Below are 18417 nucleotides of genomic sequence, written 5' to 3'. Positions count from 1 at the left end.
TGGATCATTTAGAACGCAGTATAATCCACCTTCACCGACGAAACGTCAAGTATGCCCGAGAAAACGTGGTCAACATTCATGACGTCATGGCGAGGGTGCGCGTGAGTGGGGAGGCGGCGTCGACACCCGTATTCCATATTTGCGGCTCTTATTGCTTCTCAGCCCTCTCGTTACGGTAAGAATAGGGTTTATTTATATTGAGCGTAACGACCATAATAGGGGGCAAAAGATTTTTCCCTCTAGTGTTCTTTTATAGGTGTCAGCGACACTCCAAGAAAACTCACGCGCATCTGAAACATGCTGCTTTCGCCCAGAGTCTCTGTAGACACTGTGTTGACGTCACTTCGAGCCACTGAGAAAACGATCAATCGACGCGATATGAGTTATGCAGTTCGACAACCTTTGTTCGGCAAAAGAGAGTAAGAAATTAAATCGGGAAAGAAGGGTGTCTGGTCGGTGCGCCTTTAAATGTCGGCGTGACATTTCGCTCTGGGACGAGTTCCTGTGCCAAGTGCCTGGCACGCGCTGCGTGATGTTGCTACAAGCGTTTCGTCCCATGGATACGGTGCTGTTTCTGCAATTCATCGTAATTCAAAATCGGACCTGCGACGCCAATCCACCCTAGGCGCAACTCGCTCGCTCGCTCGCTCGCTCGCTCGCTCACTCACTCGCTCACTCACTCACTCACTCACTCACTCACTCACTCACTCACTCACTCACTCACTCACTCACTCACTCACTCACTCACTCACTCACTCACTCACTCACTCACTCACTCACTCACTCACTCACTCACTCACTCACTCACTCACTCACTCACTCACTCACTCACTCACTCACTCACTCACTCACTCACTCACTCACTCACTCACTCACTCACTCACTCACTCACTCACTCACTCACTCACTCACTCACTCACTCACTCACTCACTCACTCACTCACTCACTCACTCACTCACTCACTCACTCACTCACTCACTCACTCACTCACTCACTCACTCACTCACTCACTCACTCACTCACTCACTCACTCACTCACTCACTCACTCACTCACTCACTCACTCACTCACTCACTCACTCACTCACTCACTCACTCACTCACTCACTCACTCACTCACTCACTCACTCACTCACTCACTCACTCACTCACTCACTCACTCACTCACTCACTCACTCACTCACTCACTCACTCACTCACTCACTCACTCACTCACTCACTCACTCACTCACTCACTCACTCACTCACTCACTCACTCACTCACTCACTCACTCACTCACTCACTCACTCACTCACTCACTCACTCACTCACTCACTCACTCACTCACTCACTCACTCACTCACTCACTCACTCACTCACTCACTCACTCACTCACTCACTCACTCACTCACTCACTCACTCACTCACTCACTCACTCACTCACTCACTCACTCACTCACTCACTCACTCACTCACTCACTCACTCACTCACTCACTCACTCACTCACTCACTCACTCACTCACTCACTCACTCACTCACTCACTCACTCACTCACTCACTCACTCACTCACTCAGAGGCACCTCAGAAATGGGCCATTTCTTGCGACTCTGCAGTAGCACTTTACAGTCTGCATTTTGCCCTATACCATATAGGACTAGTGAGCAGCTGACATATGAAATAAGAGAATACCACCATCAAGCTATCGCAAAAGTGGATGAAATTATATTCCAGTGGCTACCTGGGCATACCGGTATTGCTGGTAATGACTTCGCCGATGAAGCTGCTCAGTTTGCCCATCTGGAAGCCCGACCAGTTCCAATCCCTTTATTTAGAACCGACGCTGCAAGAAAGCTTCATATCGTCGCTAAAGTTATGACACACAAGTACTGGTCTTCTCCCAACCTCCCGAAGTGTCATCTTCATAGGCTTGATCTATCCTTAAAGCTACAAGTGCCATCAAAAGTTTCCCGGTGTGAGGTGACAGTATTGTGCCTCCTCTGAGTCGGCGTGGCATTCACGAAAACCTACTCGTTCCGCATTGGCATGGGGGATATGCCCATGTGCGACTCTTGTGGAACCACAGAAACGATTGAACACTTCCTATGTATCCGTCCCCAGCACAACGTCGAGCGTGAAGCTCTCCGGACAGCATTGAACCAGCTAGACACTAGACAATATTCGGAAATGAAGATCCTTGGACAATGGCTGTGCGCATCGATGGCGCATAAAGCCACAAACGCGTTGTTAAAATACCCTAAGTCGACAGGTCTTGGCAACAGTGTGTAGACTCGGTGGGAACCTTCAAATGTGCGCGAAACTGTGCTCTTTCTATCTCCTCTCTCTCTCTCTCTTCGTTCTGATTACCCCTTCCCCCAGTGCAGGGTAGCAAACCTGACGTACGTCTGGTTAACCTCCCTGCCTTTCTTGTCTTATATTTTTCTCTCTCTCTCTCTTCCCTGCCTCGCTCCCTCAACCACTGACTCACCTAATAGGTAATGTAAAGACAGCTATGCAAAAAAAAAAGAAATGTTTTTCTGGGAACAATGCATTCACTTCAGTTTTCGCAGGAGAACGCATCAAGATCGCATCATATAGCGTGCTGCCATACTCGCTAAATCACGCCCAGTTTCAGCCTCACTATAGGAAGAAACTTAATACGACGAAATGGAAGCGGCTACCGTAAAAAAAAGAGCAATCCAAGTCTTACCGTGTAAAGAGTACATATACCAGACTGCTTCAGTAGGGTTCGGCTCCAAAATTCATCGTTCTCATTTTCCATTAGGGTCTTTATATAAGATGTTGATACCAGCGAATGGTGCCGGCTACAGAAAATGACAATTTTATTGCATACTTTCACAAACTGCGCGCACTCTTTGATTGGTTATAGAACCCCCGGGATTGTTAAGATTAAAAGCTACGTCGTCAAACGTCTACGCAGTCTCCTTGTAACGCGAAAGAGACACAACAAATTGGAACGCGACTCACGTGCGTACGCGCGCATCGCATGTAATATAATGTGAAAGAGGAGGACGCCTTGTCGCTGATTGGTTTTGTAACTAGAAAACGCTGATTTGTGCCCAACTACGCTTTCGTTGCGAAACAGCGTTCGATTATAACCGGAAGCGCAGGCTTAAGATCGAGGTGCGCGTTCACGGAACCATTCTTACGCAAGAACTATCCGCTATTGGCGCCCTTCTGGCGCGGGAATCGTCTTGTTGAAGCGCCGGTCGCAATCATGAGTCGCAGTGGCCCGTACGACCGCCGATGAGGAATAGTTGTTACGCAAATGAAATTTTGTGAATGCGAGCCGTTTTTATTTTCGTTTTTATTGCGATAGCATTTACATGGACAATCCAGGCGCATTTCTGCCGTCGCCGTGATGTTCGGGATAAAGTACAAGGGCGATAACATGGCCGCCACGCGCGCCGTATGCTGTATGTGCGATTGAAAGCGTGCGAGGGTGCGCTGACGATGGTGGCTCGATCTTGCATGCGCAAAGGAGGAAAGTTGGGAGGAAGCGCGCCTTCTGCCGTCGTGCGCAAAGCACCGGAGCCGGGGGGTGGGGGAGGGGGTAAGGGGGAGGGGTTGGAAGCGTTCTACTCCGGCAGTGGCTGCGTATGGTGCGGACGCGTGGGCCCTATCTTGAAAGCAATCTGTGCTGGGGGACAGCGGTCATCGAGTGCTGATGGCTTCGTGTGCGCTTTGTTCCCGCCGCTTAGTTACCGTTGAAGCTAGAGGCAGGCAGCACGAAGCTCAGTTTGCTTGCTGCTGCTGCCGTGCTTCCTCACTCCAGCGTCTTGACAGCGAGTGTGCGTGGTCATCTAGTGAGATGTGCTCATGTTTGCTAGTCCGTGCGTCACGTCATGCTCGGTAATTTAATTAGTAAGCGAATGTTTACAAGTTTATACGGTTGCTAAAACTAATATCCTTACTTCGTGTAGCTGTCCATTAATTTGCTATCGCAATCGATGCGGCCCCTTTAGGGCGAAAGTGTAACCTTTTTATTCAAATGAAAATACACGAAAGAGATTCAATTTCGTCTTAAGGTAACAAGCTTCTTCAGGCAATCAAAAAGAAATCACCTTCATGATCTCTTTATTAGTGAAACCTTAAAATGGAGTGATGCTGTCTGGCAGAAGCTCAACCTTATACTTGATTGTGGGCCGGTGTGGTGACATGGTACTCATTAAATAGATATAGATGCGTAATTACCTCCGGAAAATTACTATGAGATATTTTTAGTAACTTGTTTGTCTCATTAGTTAACAGTTCCCCTGATAGAGGTTGTTTGGGTTATATGCAAGCAAAATGCAGGGAGAGCGCTTTCTTAAAACCGACTAATTCACCAGAAGTGTTCCATGTGTTTTCTACTTTCCCCAACGCGAGAAGCTGTGACATTGCCAACTTAAAAATTCCACCAGCTATGCACATATTAGATATCCTTCGCCCTATCCTCAGTCACACATACAAACTTACGTTTATGCATAGGACGTTCTCGAAGAAATGCGAATAGCGAAGGTTAGTGTCCTTTTGAAGGGCGGAGGTAGAAATAAGCTAACCAACTACATTCCCATATCGATTCTCCCCGTTTTTTTCCCGAAAGGCCTCGAAAAATTAAATAATGACCGCATGACATCTTTTTGTGAAAAGCGCTGCATAATAACAAAAGTCAGGTCAGCTTCCGGGAAGGGCTCTCCATCAAGGTAGTGCTCCTAACACAAAACGAATTTCTCCTAGATGCCATTGAACATAAGTTACTAAAAGTCGGGATATTCATGGATTTTTTAAAGGCATTTGATCGGATAAATAATGGCACCTTGTTGAAGAAACTTGAAATATATGGATTCAGGGGGTGGCTCTTTAGTTTTTATCAATAGCTATCTGACATTTTACTTTCATTGCACTATGCAGTGATTGTGTAGATGCCGCTATCGGTCATGTTTCCAACGTAAATTTTTATTTGTTAGGGGTTACAGAGCCCGTCAAGGCTCTTATTGTGCTTTTTGTTGCACTGTTTTCGTTTCACTGTTCTTGCTGCACTGTTGTCGAATAAACCTTCGACCTTGACTTGGCCACGAAGGAAAAAAAATAATTCGATCACTGTATAATAGTGATGGCCACTTCTTTTGGCACAATAGTAATGAAAATAAGACAAAAATATTTTAAGGTATGAAAACTTTGAAAGTTCGGAAAATCTAGGGCGAAGTTCACTGACCAGAGTACATCTAGTCCACGTATAGTCCGAGATTTACTGGAACATTCCTAGACAATAAAAAAAAGGACAAGTTGCACCACACGCTGTACCCAGTCTCGAGATATGCGCGTATACACCGAGTTCCGAACACGTACACCAGTCCGCGATACAGACCGAGACGAGTAGCGCGCAGAGGCGCAACATTGAAAAGCGGACTTCGTGACACAAGACGCGCACAAAAAAACACGAGCGTGACACGCATCTTAAACAACAGTCACACAAAGAGAGATGGAAGGGGAAGGAAGGAAAAGGCGTGGAGGTTAAGCGGACTTTCTCCAGGCAGGAGGAGGGGGAATGAAAGAGAGAGAGAGAAACAGATGACGTGAGTTCAGATCATCTGCACGCGCTACGCAAAGTGCAGGGTGTCTGTACATTAGGTAACTCCAGTCTGTCGCCATCATGTGCCGCAGCAGAGCTCGCGCGGTAATATTTGCTTCGGTAAGAGGCCGATCGTCCAGTCCAACAAGCGCACATAAATACATCGAGTAGAAGCGGGTAGCGGTCATACAGACAGCATTACGGGACATGTGGTGCACCCTTATCTTAATTGGCAGTGGTCGAAAAAGATATGTTTCCAAAGCGAAAGTTCCGACTCATCTTCGTCAGGGCTGACTGCTGTTGATCATTTGTGTATTCATATTTATTTATTTATTTATTTATTTATTTATTTATTTATTTATTTATTTATAAAAATCTTCCTGTGAACTTCTCTCGTTCAAGGATATGAGCGAAACGAGAACAAGGGGAAAGGAGGAGCCAACGTTTCGACAAGTGAACTTGTCTTGGTCCCCCTCTTTCCCTCTCATTCAAGGAGTGAGATGAAGGGATACGAGCAACTCAAATTTTTTTTAAGGCGGAAACCGTACGAAGTAACAGACAACGAAGCCGGAGAAAGCATGTGTGAAGTTAATTGTCATGTCTAAATGAAATGCAGAAATAGTTAGGAAAAGGGAAACGAAAGTGCACGGCAAGCTAACTTGCCCCAAGTTTGAACCGAAACCACGTCATTCGCATTAAACGTGTAGTGCCTCGCCAATGTAAGGCTGCCGAATGGCAGCTTTACATTGCGGATGATAACTACGATCGCGATCAACTAACTGGGATCGAGCTCATGACGGAGCAAAAATTGAGCGTTCTCGCGAATGGCTACGCAGCAGCGAGTGATTTGCAGCGAGTATGATCCCGATTGATTCAAACACGCTCGAGATATGTGACCGTGTTACCATCGCGAACACTCCGTTATAGACCTGCCTCTCTCCTGTGGAGGCTTGCGCCTGTTCGTCAGTCAACTAACGGCGTGAAAGAAAAGAAAAAAAGAGAAGGAAAGGACGAAAACGATGGTAGCCCGAATTCAGAGATCTTTCTCACCTGGCGTTTGTATGGAGCTCCGGTAGCAGTCCTCGACTGTCGGCTTGTAAACGCTGTCGAACAATCCTTCCATGAACTGTACGATGAGCGAAGTTTTGCCCACACCGCCGGCGCCGATCAACACCAATTTGTTTTCCCGCATGCCGGGCAGGTGCTGCTCGGGCCGCTCACCTCCGCCTGCCACCTCCTCGTTCACCGAACTCTTGCGACGTGGCCCATGGAGAACACACTTGTACGGTAGCGTCACTTTCTCATCGGACGGTTCTCGAAAGGACGCCGTGTTTCCCGCGGACAGAGAGCGACGTCACGTGACCTTTTCTCCCCTCTTTTTTCCCCCTTCTTTCGTTACACGGCGTAGATCTTAACAACACATCGTCTCTTGTATCCGTTGTATTGTACTACACGAGGTTTCCAAGCCTTCTCGTCCCGTCGTATAGACTCCGCTGGCCCGCGCTCCTCTACTTCGACTTTTCGTTCGCTCGTCGATGTCTTCCCGCGTCGCTGTAAAGTCTGGCGTCTGCTCGCTCAATGAAATCTCGGTCGTCTGTCTACGTGAAGGCAGAGCTGCTCATCGTTGAAACCGTTTCGTCTGTTCTTCGAGCGCTTCAAGTACTACCTGCTCGTGGCGTGGGGCAGACTGCGTCCTACTCTTCGGTCGGCTGTCTCTACGTGTCAAAGCCTGCGTTTCGTAAACCTTGCGGAACTTCCCGCTCACTCTTCTGTTTTCAAGGTGACCGTACGCAATGGAAAAACCCCGGCGTCTCACAGTGGGAGGAAACAGGAGTCCGGCCGGCAGATCGTCGTCTTCGTCTCGTCGTTCGTCTTCGACTCGCGCTTGGGGAGCTAATAGAGAGTGACACCGTACGGCATCGACGGCAGCGAAATAACGCAAGAACCCAGCACTCGCAGTACCACGTAAAACGCCGAGCTGACGCCCAAGCAGTACGCAAAAATGTATTGCGGCGCGCGAGACGAGGTTTTAGAAGCGGAACGCAGCGAGGCCCGTCTGCGGCGCGTGCGTTGCGCGATCTTTTGCTGCCACTTAGCCGCGTCGTCTGCTTCCACATTCGGAGCGGGAGGGACAGATGCGTAGGTGGCGCTGCGAGTAGTGTGTTTCAGAAGAGCACGCACAACTCTCGATTGAGAGGTACCAAGAAATGGCGTCACTAATCGATTCTAGGAGTTTTGCGCGAAAGGCTTCTCGGGTTCTAGTTCCCTTGCTTGTGGCGACAAATTTGAGTCTAAATGGTCATGACGAACTAGTGGAAGAATATAAAACGGATATATTGATAAACGGAGTATTTCTGATCTCCCAGTTTCCTCTAGTTTTTTTTTTCTTTTTCCCTAAGGCAGTCGCTTCTGCATCGCACAACTGAAAGGCAAATATAGGATTGGTGAAGCAACGCTATATTACAACCGCGAAGCAACGAATTGCGAGAAGTTTGCGGATCCTGTCAACGACAATACCATCGTAGAATAAGCGTTATCTGGTCACGTGACGCCGCGTGGAAAGCTCCAGAAAACAGATCTGTGCTCTGACGCATATGCACCGACTCGCCAAAGCGCGCGCGCGCGCGCGCTCGCGACTGGATGGCGGCATTCGCGTCGTCCAATTTCCATGACAACCACCAGTTGCGTCTCCTACGCGTCGGTGGCTGGCGGAGCGTGGAAGATACGCTGGCACGAGAGGGGAATGGGAAAACAAAATACCGCATGACAAAACCTGAATGAAGAAGGAGCGGGTTGTCGTTTCGAGAATAGCAACGCAGTTGCTGGGTTCTGAATGCGTTCACGATACAGCGAGAACTTGTGAGCGCCCAAAGGGACGAAGCCCCCGAATTCACGTCAGGTCAGATCCTCTCTCGTCTCTAAGCGAGAGAAACCCAGGACCAAGACTTGGCATTTAAAGGAGGACTCGCCGTGCGGCGCACCTCATTCATCGCTTTCACGAGATAGCTGAGGCGGCGTAGGGCGCACTCGCATCCCTGAAAGGAGCCACGGGCATTCATTCACGGTCAAGTACTCACGCGTTTGTTCGCACGGCGTGTCCTTACAAGACAAGTTCAACTGCTTTTCTTTCTTTCTTTCTCTTTTTGATGGCCAGTCGTGTCGTTCTTGAACGACAGGCCTCTTGGAGACACGGCTTAGATTTCTGTGCTTTCTTCTACGTTTCTGCGGGGTTATGGGAAGTTCTTTTGAATTTCTGATGCAAGAAGATGAAAGCAATAGCTTCGACAGGAAACAGCCAGCATCTTAGAGCTTCCCTTGCAAGGTCGATATTGAGTGGGCGTTTTCGGTTTTGAAGACTCACCGAGAAAACGTAAGGGTGTTCCCGCTTTGACACGCGCTCATTGAAGGTGTAACACATTTGTATGATTTGTATCATTTGTATAAAACAACCTTTTGATTCGCAAAAAAAGAATATACTTTTAAATTTTCACCTTCTTTCAGCAACGAAATTGTCTTACGTCGTACTCCCGGTGGTTGGTAAAACGATTCGATGAAAGTATCGCGTGGCGTAATTTTAGCGGCAGCGTTAAGAGGGCGCGTAACCTAGCCGTATGCCTGCTGTTTAGCAGGCCAGGCTTTTGCGTTCAAGAGGTACTGCCCGAAGTACACGCGCCATTGCAGTAAGTAAGCCGAATCTGAGAAAGGCATAAGTCAGTGAAAAGGTGGGCCGGTGAAACAGGCCCGTCTGTATGAATCTGAGCTCTCTTCCGAAGAATTTCGGTCAAAGTAAGAATATAGTTTCAAGGATGCCACAACAGTTGCGGTTCATGCGGAGAAATTTGAAGAAATTTGGAGCGTTGCCCGAAGTCCAGCGACAAAAAGTAACAGCTCACAAAAGTTAAATTCGGCCTATGCTTGGGTGAATTTGCCGACGTGGTACAGGATCCTGCTGCGGAAATTAGCATCAAGGCACTGGAAAACATTCAGAAAAAAGGCGCACTGCTTTATCTTCTATTGCTTTGGACCGCCCATTTCTGAACTTTATCGCTTATCATTGATTGCGTGAGAAGCCACTCGAAGAAAAATTAATAGTGAAATAGCTATTTGGGCTATATTGGCGATATAGCCCAAATAGCGCGAGTGAATAGGTCAATGACGATGCCAATAAAAGAAAAAAAACTACATGGTGCTAAGCAAATACTTTTGCAACAAATCAGCGTATTGTTTTTTTTTCTCGTGCTGTTCGCAGCCTGGAAATAACTCCCAGCTGATGGTATATCAGTACCTACTACAGGCGCATCCTCAACTAGGGTTGAATCACTTTTCACATAGCACGGGGGTAAAAAGAAATCGTTTGCTTCTCAGACTTGTGCCCGTCTTCGACGTACTCGAATTCTGGTCACATGTTATCCTTTTGCCTTCTTTGCTATGCTGTACGGGTGAAGTTTGTTATTGGAACTTAGACAATAGCATTCCTAGTTTTTACTTATCCTGTTCTTTTGTCTAGAAAAGTCGTGCTCTTTGTTTTATTCTCGTTTTGTCCCGGCATTCACCTCCCTGTGAAAATGCATTTGAGAACAGCTTATAGTTTAGCGAATAATTGATTGTTGTGGTTTATAGAGGTCGTTTCTGTGTTTCGCGTTATAATGACGTCATGTTTTCGTCTTCCCCGGCGAATACCAGCCGCTTTGACCTTTGCACATGTGGCCGGCAGCTCATATGCAAATAAAGTTTAAAAAAAAGGTGCACATGAGCACCGCTACAAATCTCGTGTTGGAATTCGAAGCAGACCCGCTACTTCCGAGGGTAAATCACTCGCTACGGCTACAACTACGTGAGCTCCCAACACCTCGCCTCTAACATACAAATGAAAATACAATATATGAAAGTATACCTGGAGTATCCATGTTCTACCGGGCTAGTACGAATCGGAACAAGTGAAGTGAGGTATATAAGGTGCTATAATCGCAAAAGTATTTGGTATTACTCTAGGTTCATTCGATTAGATTGATCCTTATAGTCTGTCCTTAAGACTTTATTTCTTCTTTTGTTTGCCGGTGTCCGAATTTGCGTTGAAGCTTCAAAAATACGACGGGTCGACAAGCTAGACTTAGTACTTTGCCTCTCACTATGAGTAGTAGCCAAGAACATATGACTCAAAAATGTTTAGCTTGTTGAATGTCGATTACGCTGTCTGTGCGTGAGGCGTAATCAATGTATGTGTATGCGTGCTTCAGTAGTACCTGTACGAACGCAGCCTTCCAACTTCCAAGCCCGCTCCTAATTGCTTGCCTCCTGTAAAGCGTGCACCACCGTAGGCTAGTAAGTGTGCAACAAAGCCAACTTTACAACAAAAAGAGGGGTTGCAAAGAAAATTGCCAAATTGCTGTTTAAGATAAAGTAGAAGAATAAAACAGACAGACAGACAGAGAAATTTATTTACGAGGTCCTGAGAAACTTTGCCCTAGGGCTGAGCTGCGGGCCGCTCCCACGCGGGGACTGGTAGGCCGAGCCTAACCGCCGCATCGTGGGCTCTCTCGAGAGCCCAAGTTTGCCGTGGAAGTTCTGAGCTCTGGATGGCAGAGCTCCATTCTTCTTCCGTGATGCGATTGGGTCCCTGTAACGAGGGGCATCGTCATAGCATGTGTGCGAGATTGAAAGAAATGAGATAATAATAGCACGATACACGCATAAAGAGAGGAGAAAAGAATGTAATTATTGAGACACCAAAGACAGTAACATTTGAATTAGTAAATTGCACTTCTGCAATACCTAAAAAGCCACTCACACAGCCGGACGACGTTTAGTAGGCCGGAAAATGCGCAATGTTGAAAGACAGGTGGCGCCATCACCTTGCTATTACCGTACCAGCTTTGCGCGACGTCATGGATTTTGACGGTGTCTCCTCGGCCGCATTTAATAGTTTAGCTATAAAGATGGAATACAGTGTAATTGAACTGCAGTGGACTACAGTACTGTAGTACCACAGTACTACAGTACATTCCAGTTGATTACAGGACTGAAGCTAGCAAGCTTAGAGAACATTAACTGAGCCACAATGGCCAAAATATAAAAATAAAGACTTTTTTTGAAGATCGTGACGTCATGTTGACGTGCTGGCGTCCGCGTTACTGCGCGAAGTTCAAAAAGCCGAACTTGGAGCATCGCTTTATCTTCTAATGGTCAACCTATGACCGCGCAATTTGCCGAATGAGAGCTTTATCGGTATAAACACGTTGACGGTTTCCCTTTAATGTCAATATTAACAGTTAGAGGCACTCATTCACGCCATTCGGTCTAGGGAGCGAGGAAATGTTTAAATAAATTAAATGCGAGCAATTGTGCCAGGCCGTGCACATACGCTTGTATGCGCCGCGCAAGGAGCGGCATAGGGGATGAAAATTCCCTAGAATGAGGTGAATGACGGGAACGGGATGTTCAAGAAAGAAAATATAGGAGATAGAAAGAAGTATGTAATAACGGCATGAAAAGGTACGACAACGAAAAAACAAATTCAGTGCCCTTCCATTCTATAAAGAACGATCACCAGCGAAGCTGCTTGTGAGAGCCCTTTAATGACGAACTGCATCTCCGCCCCGGATCGACCCGACATGGCACTTTCTTCGGGATCGGCCCGCATATGGGGCGTTTTGTGTCTACACAAGGACACAATCCTGGGGAACTAGCCCTTAACAGCTTCGCTGTAATTTGCTGCAAAAATTGGTTACGTCGTTGCTCTCTCAATTCATAAATAATGACGACACCCCTTAATGGCGAACTGCATCTCTGCCGTGCATCGACCCGGCATTGCACTGTCTTCGGGATCGGCCCACGTTTTGTGTCTACACAAGGACACAATCCTGGGGAACTAGCCCTTAACAGCTTCGCTGTAATTCGCTGCAAATTTGGTTACGTCATTGCTCTCTCAATTGATTAATTAATGACGACGACGACAAACGAGGAAGCAGTGGCACGAACGCGTTCACGTGATAGCGCCGAGTGGCGCAAACAAGCCATCTGTGGAAGAAGTCGAAGGACGCTGGGGCTAATCCTGAAGATGATAGTTTAGTGCTAAGACACGGACATCATCCTGGGGGAACTGGCCCTTAACAGCTTCTATGTACAAAAATGGTACAAATGTGGTCATGCAATTAGTACTGACAAGTAAGAAAAAATGTGCCGAATAAACAAGAAGGTCTAAGCTCCTCGATTCATTGAGTGGTTAGGGTTACGAGCTGATGCATCTCACCTCTGCAGTGATCTTTTTTTCATATCCTCTGTTAAATTTCACCGAAGCAGCGAGATATCGCAGTCAGTGCTTCCATGCCCTTGAGATTCATCGTTAGTTGAGCGCGATTTTGCATGATGTTGTGAAATTGTGCCTCGGGGGAGGCCGGCAGTGCGGGGGGCAGACAGGTGGGGGGGGGGGGGCGTGAACAGGCGCGCTGGTGGAGCAGGTGGGCGCGCAGTTGACTTTCAGACTAGGAGCTCCGGCTGCTAGCAGTGATCTTGAGCGCGCCACCTTTCTAGTTCAAAGGCTTTTGCGTACGGCGCATTCTCGCTTCTGAGCACGTGAACCTTTTTTTTTTTCGTTTCACTTACTTGCTCACGCCTTCAGAAATGAATGGAACAATGATCTGTGAATGTCTTCACGAACGGGTGTGAACGTCTGCTGGGCACGCGCATCGACTTTATTTTCTTCTCAAGGGTTTGTGGAGAGTTCTAAGCTGTCCGTGCCGCCGGCCACAAAGATAATTCCTATACGAGGGCACAAAGTCATCATTATATATATATATATATATATATATATATATATATATATATATATATATATATATATATATATATATATATATATATATATATATCCATCTTTATCATGAATTTTCAGAGGCATTACGTAAGAGAGGAGGAATGAAGACGGCTTCTTTTTTGACGTGACAATATTAGTTATCAGAACATCACATAGAAAAAAAAATACAGGAAGAAATGGCGTTTACGAAATGGCAAATATAGTATCGGTACGGTAAATTGGGAAGCGAGAAAAAGGAGGAAAGGATGCCATGGAGTATAGGGAAAAAGCATTATACCTCAAAAGTTTAGACACGATGTTTAGTCAACTTTTCCTGGGGGTGGTTTATCATCAATGCACGAATCTATGTTTTCCCGAAAGACTATTCTGGTAGGTTTTTTCTTCCCCTTTAGATTTCTCAATTTCGCGCTTCGCTTCTAAGGTGCGGAAGATGGATGGCCTTGTTTTTTTTGTTTTGTTTTCGTCGCGAAAAGCGCGCCTCTGGATCGTAAGTAACGAAGCACGTACTTCTCGCGCAAAGCATTTTACGATGTCCTAAGACCTTCGCTATATAGGGGGGCCTGTGCACACACTCCCGTGCGTGGGCGTGCGTTCCAAGCTTCCCTAGGCCCGACGTTGTTGGAGTTGTTGGCGACGGGCGCGACTCACGATTCAGCCGCATCGAGCAAACTGAACAACTCTTGTTTGTTCTTCTCCCGCGAAGTCTGCTTGGGTGGGCTGTATAGCGACGGGGGCATTTCCATCTCGGGATAAACGCTATCGGTCATTGACCTCCGCTCACCGGCGGCAGAGACGACGTCCCGGTTTGGCACCCCCTCGATAACCCCCGACCGCCTCCTTTCCCTTGCCTTTCTCTCTGCCCCGCAAGAGTCGCACGACCACTTAGCCCTGCACTTTGGTTTGGCCTAACTCTCTCCCAAAATAATGTTTGTTTAATATATTACGCCTCTGTTGCATACGAAATGTCTTTGACTGGGGGAAAACGCTCATATCCCTCCATTTAGAGTTAAGCCTTGGGAGCTCGCTGAGAAGCCGCGACAAAATTAAAAAAAAAAGCACTTAAAGCGACTTAACGTCGAGCGAGTTTATAGGGATTCATAGTGCGGAAAGGAATGCGTTGTAGAATGGGGGTGTAAATACAACAAGGACAGCGCCAACGCCATCTATCAACTGGAACGTAACACAATGGCGAAATAAAATAAGGAAGATGCAAAAGGCTATCTCCGCCACCGCAAGGGAAGGCAGCGCCGATCTGTCAATCACAGACACGTGTCGGCTGTCGCGCAGGGCCACTGTTTGGCCGCGACAATTGTAGCTCTTTGTGCGGCGTATCTCAGGGCAGACTTATGCGTGTGCTACTGCTATAATCGATATGCTACTACACGACCCACAAGGCGCACTCCTTATGTTTGGATGAAACTATAGCGTCTGCAAATTATGGAGCGCACTTTCAATCGCGACAGTGCACCGAAATGTTAGACGCTGTTTCGCCAATCAAACAATCGTTCGTGCTGAATACCATCTGACTGATGTCAGCGACCTGTACGCCCTACATTAAAGCGGCTGCACTGAAAGGGAACCACTCCTATACAACTTACAAACGTATTGATCTTCCTTACATAACAACTGGCTGGTCTTGTTTGTCGCTCAAATGCTCTTTCACTTTTTCTGTATGGTGGAGCATCATCTTTCCTAATTTCAGCCTTAAACATAGCGTTGACCAGTAATCGACTACATGGTTTCTTAGGTTTGTGTCACAGATAGGTAATGTAAGAAATTCCTCCCGATTTTCTCCGTTTATGCTCTCTACGCTGTCACGCACTACCCATGTGCGCTAAAATTGAGGGGTATGTGTAAATAGTGGAACGCATTTTATTACTCGACTGTTTTGCAGCCTCTAGAGAAGGCCCGTGCATCGAGAGTATGTTAAAGATCCCCTAGTGGTCGAAATTAATATGGAGACACCCACTACGGCGCGCCTCACAATCAAATCGTGGTTGGGCACACAGAACCACAGAGTTCAATTTGCTGCCTCTCAAAGAACAAGTAAAGAAAAGAAGCCACGTCAAATGCCAGCGTCTCGAAAGGATGATTTGTCATCGTCAAAACTTTAACAAAGTCGACTGATCCAAACGTTGGGAGCCCACAAAGGCCTCTTTACCTCTCTTATTTCTCCTTGGTTCCCTTATTAGAAGTCCCCGTCTTCCATGTATACAATACCGCTTTCGTACACTGGGAAATAAAGTGGTGGCAGCTGTGCTATTCTGGGTTACAGTACAGTACAACGCAACATGTATCAGAACGTCGGGAAGTATAGCATACCTTGTGTGTTGTGTCTTAGCAGTAGTAACATATTTGGTAACATAAGTACGCGTAGAGCCAATGGAGGTCTGAGAATACTCAGGTGACACAAAGGATGCGTTCCAATAAATTTCGTCTGTTTCCCTACGCCATATAATCGTTGACAGTAAGTACCTCAGGGTTTAGTTCCTGCATTAAGGCTTTAGCGCATTTGGTTTAGTATGTTAAACCCGCGCGACAGCCTGTGCGCTACACACGAAAAGAAAGATGGCTTTCGGCACTTGTTGCACAGCAGTTCCGCCCCACCTCATCCGCTGTCTCTGGTCGCCGAGTAGGTTTTGTTTGGACATTCGGGCCTCCATATTGGTGCCCACATATACACGTCACTCTCTTGTGCGCGCCAGCGCACGGACGTCTGCCGGCGAACATACGCATTGGGGACAGACGCAGACGCAGTCGCAGACGCAGAATGGCGCGTTGAATGAAATAGTGTGTGTGTGTGTGTGTCGGTGTGTAAGATATAGAGGTGGAGAGAGAGAGAGAGAGAGAGAGAAAGAAAGTGAGGGGCACACGCGGGCTAATTCACGAAGCCGTCAGCGCGCTCCTGGCCACCTAATCAGCTACCAGCCAAAGCTTGTCCGTCGCGCGTTTTTCGGATCTGGCGAGGATCGTTTCCGCAGGGTTTGCCGGTAGCGTCGGAGCTCGGGGAGTAGAAATGACGGTGTTTACGCTGCCAGACATTCACATACGCACACTCGCACACGACACAGCGCCCACGCTGGCGCCATCGTACAACGACCCCGAGGCAACAAGCGCCAAAACGGCACCCGAGCGCCAGACAGCCCGGTAACGGCTTTCCGCCCACTCCTCCGAGAGCCGTGTCTCCACTCCATTCCTGCGTGACCTCCTCCCCCGTCCCTTTCCCTATACCTCCATCTTTTCGAGCAACAGCGTCCCAATGTCGTTTCCACGTGATCCTAAAAGAGCCCCGGCTTTGCGCTCCATTCCGGGGGAAAAAAAAAAGCTTGCGCGCTCTCACGTCGTACAAGTTTGGGCCAACGGCTAGCGTTAGCGGCAAAACGACAGTGCCGCCACTGGCTCTTAGCGTCACTCGTTTGATTCACTGCCCTTTTCTCGCCATTTCTCTCTCTCTCTCTCTCTCTCTCTCAATACTATCGAAGTGAGACGAGAAGGAAAAGCGCGCGAGGATCACGTGTCGCCGAGCGCCCACGCTCGACGGCGGGCCCGCGCCGGCTCCGCGAAAACCTGGTGCGTCGCCGTTTCCAGCGGCGGCTCTGGAAACTCGATGCCCTCTCGCAGTCTCTCTCTCTCTCTCTAACTGTTCCCTCATTTCTCCTTCGTTTTCACGCTTTGTTCATTTCGAAGCGATGAAAAGAATCAAATTGGTTCCCTTTCCTCTCTCTCTCTCTCTTCTTTGTTTGAAAAGCGAGCGAGTCTGGCTGCGACACCTGTTGCTGGGAGCGCGCTACTAAATTTTGCGGCGACGTATTCCCTTTGAGCTTGCGCTCCCACCGTAGTGGGCGTTTGTGCCCGGCATCCTCGTCGTCGTACTCGGTTCCGTCCCTGCTGCGCGGCGCCCCTGTCGGCACTCGCGGCCGATGTGCGGCGCGATCAATAATGGAAGGCACGATTCTCTATGCGGCGCGTTCCGTCTACGGGAAGTTGGCAGCGCTCGAAATCGTACCGTTTGCCGAGTCGCGTTCCTACGTGGCCGCTTGAAAAGCGAAAGGTGCAGTTCGAATCACTCGATGGCAACACTCCTGGATGAAGGGGTCCGGAATTCCATGGAATGTATAAACAACTCGGGGCGGAGGGTAAGAGGAAAAGGTAACGCGCCCCCTATTCCACGCGACATGAGTGGAAAGCACGCGAGACCGAATACTTGGCGAAAGGTCAAGGTTAGTCGACGCGCTGCCTCGGTAAAGCGCGGTGATGCCAGGTTCGACACCCGGACGTGAGCCAGTCTTTGACGTGCAAAGCTTTCTCTCCGAGGAACCCATGCCACAATGAATTAATGAACAAATTACCGACCGAACGAATTAAAGAATTAACGAATTAACGAGTGAATTAGCGAACTAATTAATGAACGACAGACAGACAGACAGACAGACAGACAGACAGACAGACAGACAGACAGACAGACAGACAGACAGACAGACAGACAGACAGACGGATAGACAGACGGATAGACAGACGGATAGACAGACGGATAGACAGACGGATAGACAGACGGATAGATAGATAGATAGATAGATAGATAGATAGATAGATAGATAGATAGATAGATAGATAGATAGATAGGTAGATAGATAGATAGATAGATAGATAGATAGATAGATAGATAGATAGATAGATAGATAGATAGATAGATAGATAGATAGATAGATAGATAGATAGATAGATAGATAGATAGATAGCAGGCCATCTAAAAGCGAGTCTGGTTCGCTATAACCTGCCAGGGTTGCCTACTTTGGCACCTTTGGGAGTAATTGTCGGCCAGTTTTGAAGGCTTGTGGAGCCGCGGTAGAAAAAGGATTACGTTAGTTACTTCGACACTTTTATGGCTACTCTTTAAAGCTACATATTCTGATGGAAACTACGAATAAACTAGACCTATTATACTGCTGAAATGGTACTTCAATGTACTGAACCTCCTGGGACGCGCCAGATATGCAAAGGCAATCACTGTTATTGTAAGAAAGTATTTGCTTCAAGCGGGTGACCAATC

At 47.6% G+C, this 18417-nt stretch overlaps 1 protein-coding gene across 1 annotated transcript in view; it reads right to left on the bottom strand.

The window, feature by feature from the left end:
- LOC135899886 (ras-related protein Rap-1b-like) overlaps positions 1-7004 on the bottom strand; it is a 111186-nt gene extending 104182 nt beyond the window's left edge. The window contains exon 1 of the mRNA XM_065429280.1: positions 6605-7004. Within this exon, the coding sequence (XP_065285352.1) occupies positions 6605-6746 (142 nt within the window). The 5' untranslated portion in view covers positions 6747-7004. The remainder of the gene's footprint in view (positions 1-6604) is intronic.
- Positions 7005-18417: the final 11413 nt, after the last annotated feature.

The sequence above is a fragment of the Dermacentor albipictus genome, chromosome 2 (assembly GCF_038994185.2).
Source record: "Dermacentor albipictus isolate Rhodes 1998 colony chromosome 2, USDA_Dalb.pri_finalv2, whole genome shotgun sequence".
Classification (NCBI taxonomy): domain Eukaryota; kingdom Metazoa; phylum Arthropoda; class Arachnida; order Ixodida; family Ixodidae; genus Dermacentor; species Dermacentor albipictus.
This window is presented reverse-complemented; position numbering and strand designations above follow the sequence as displayed.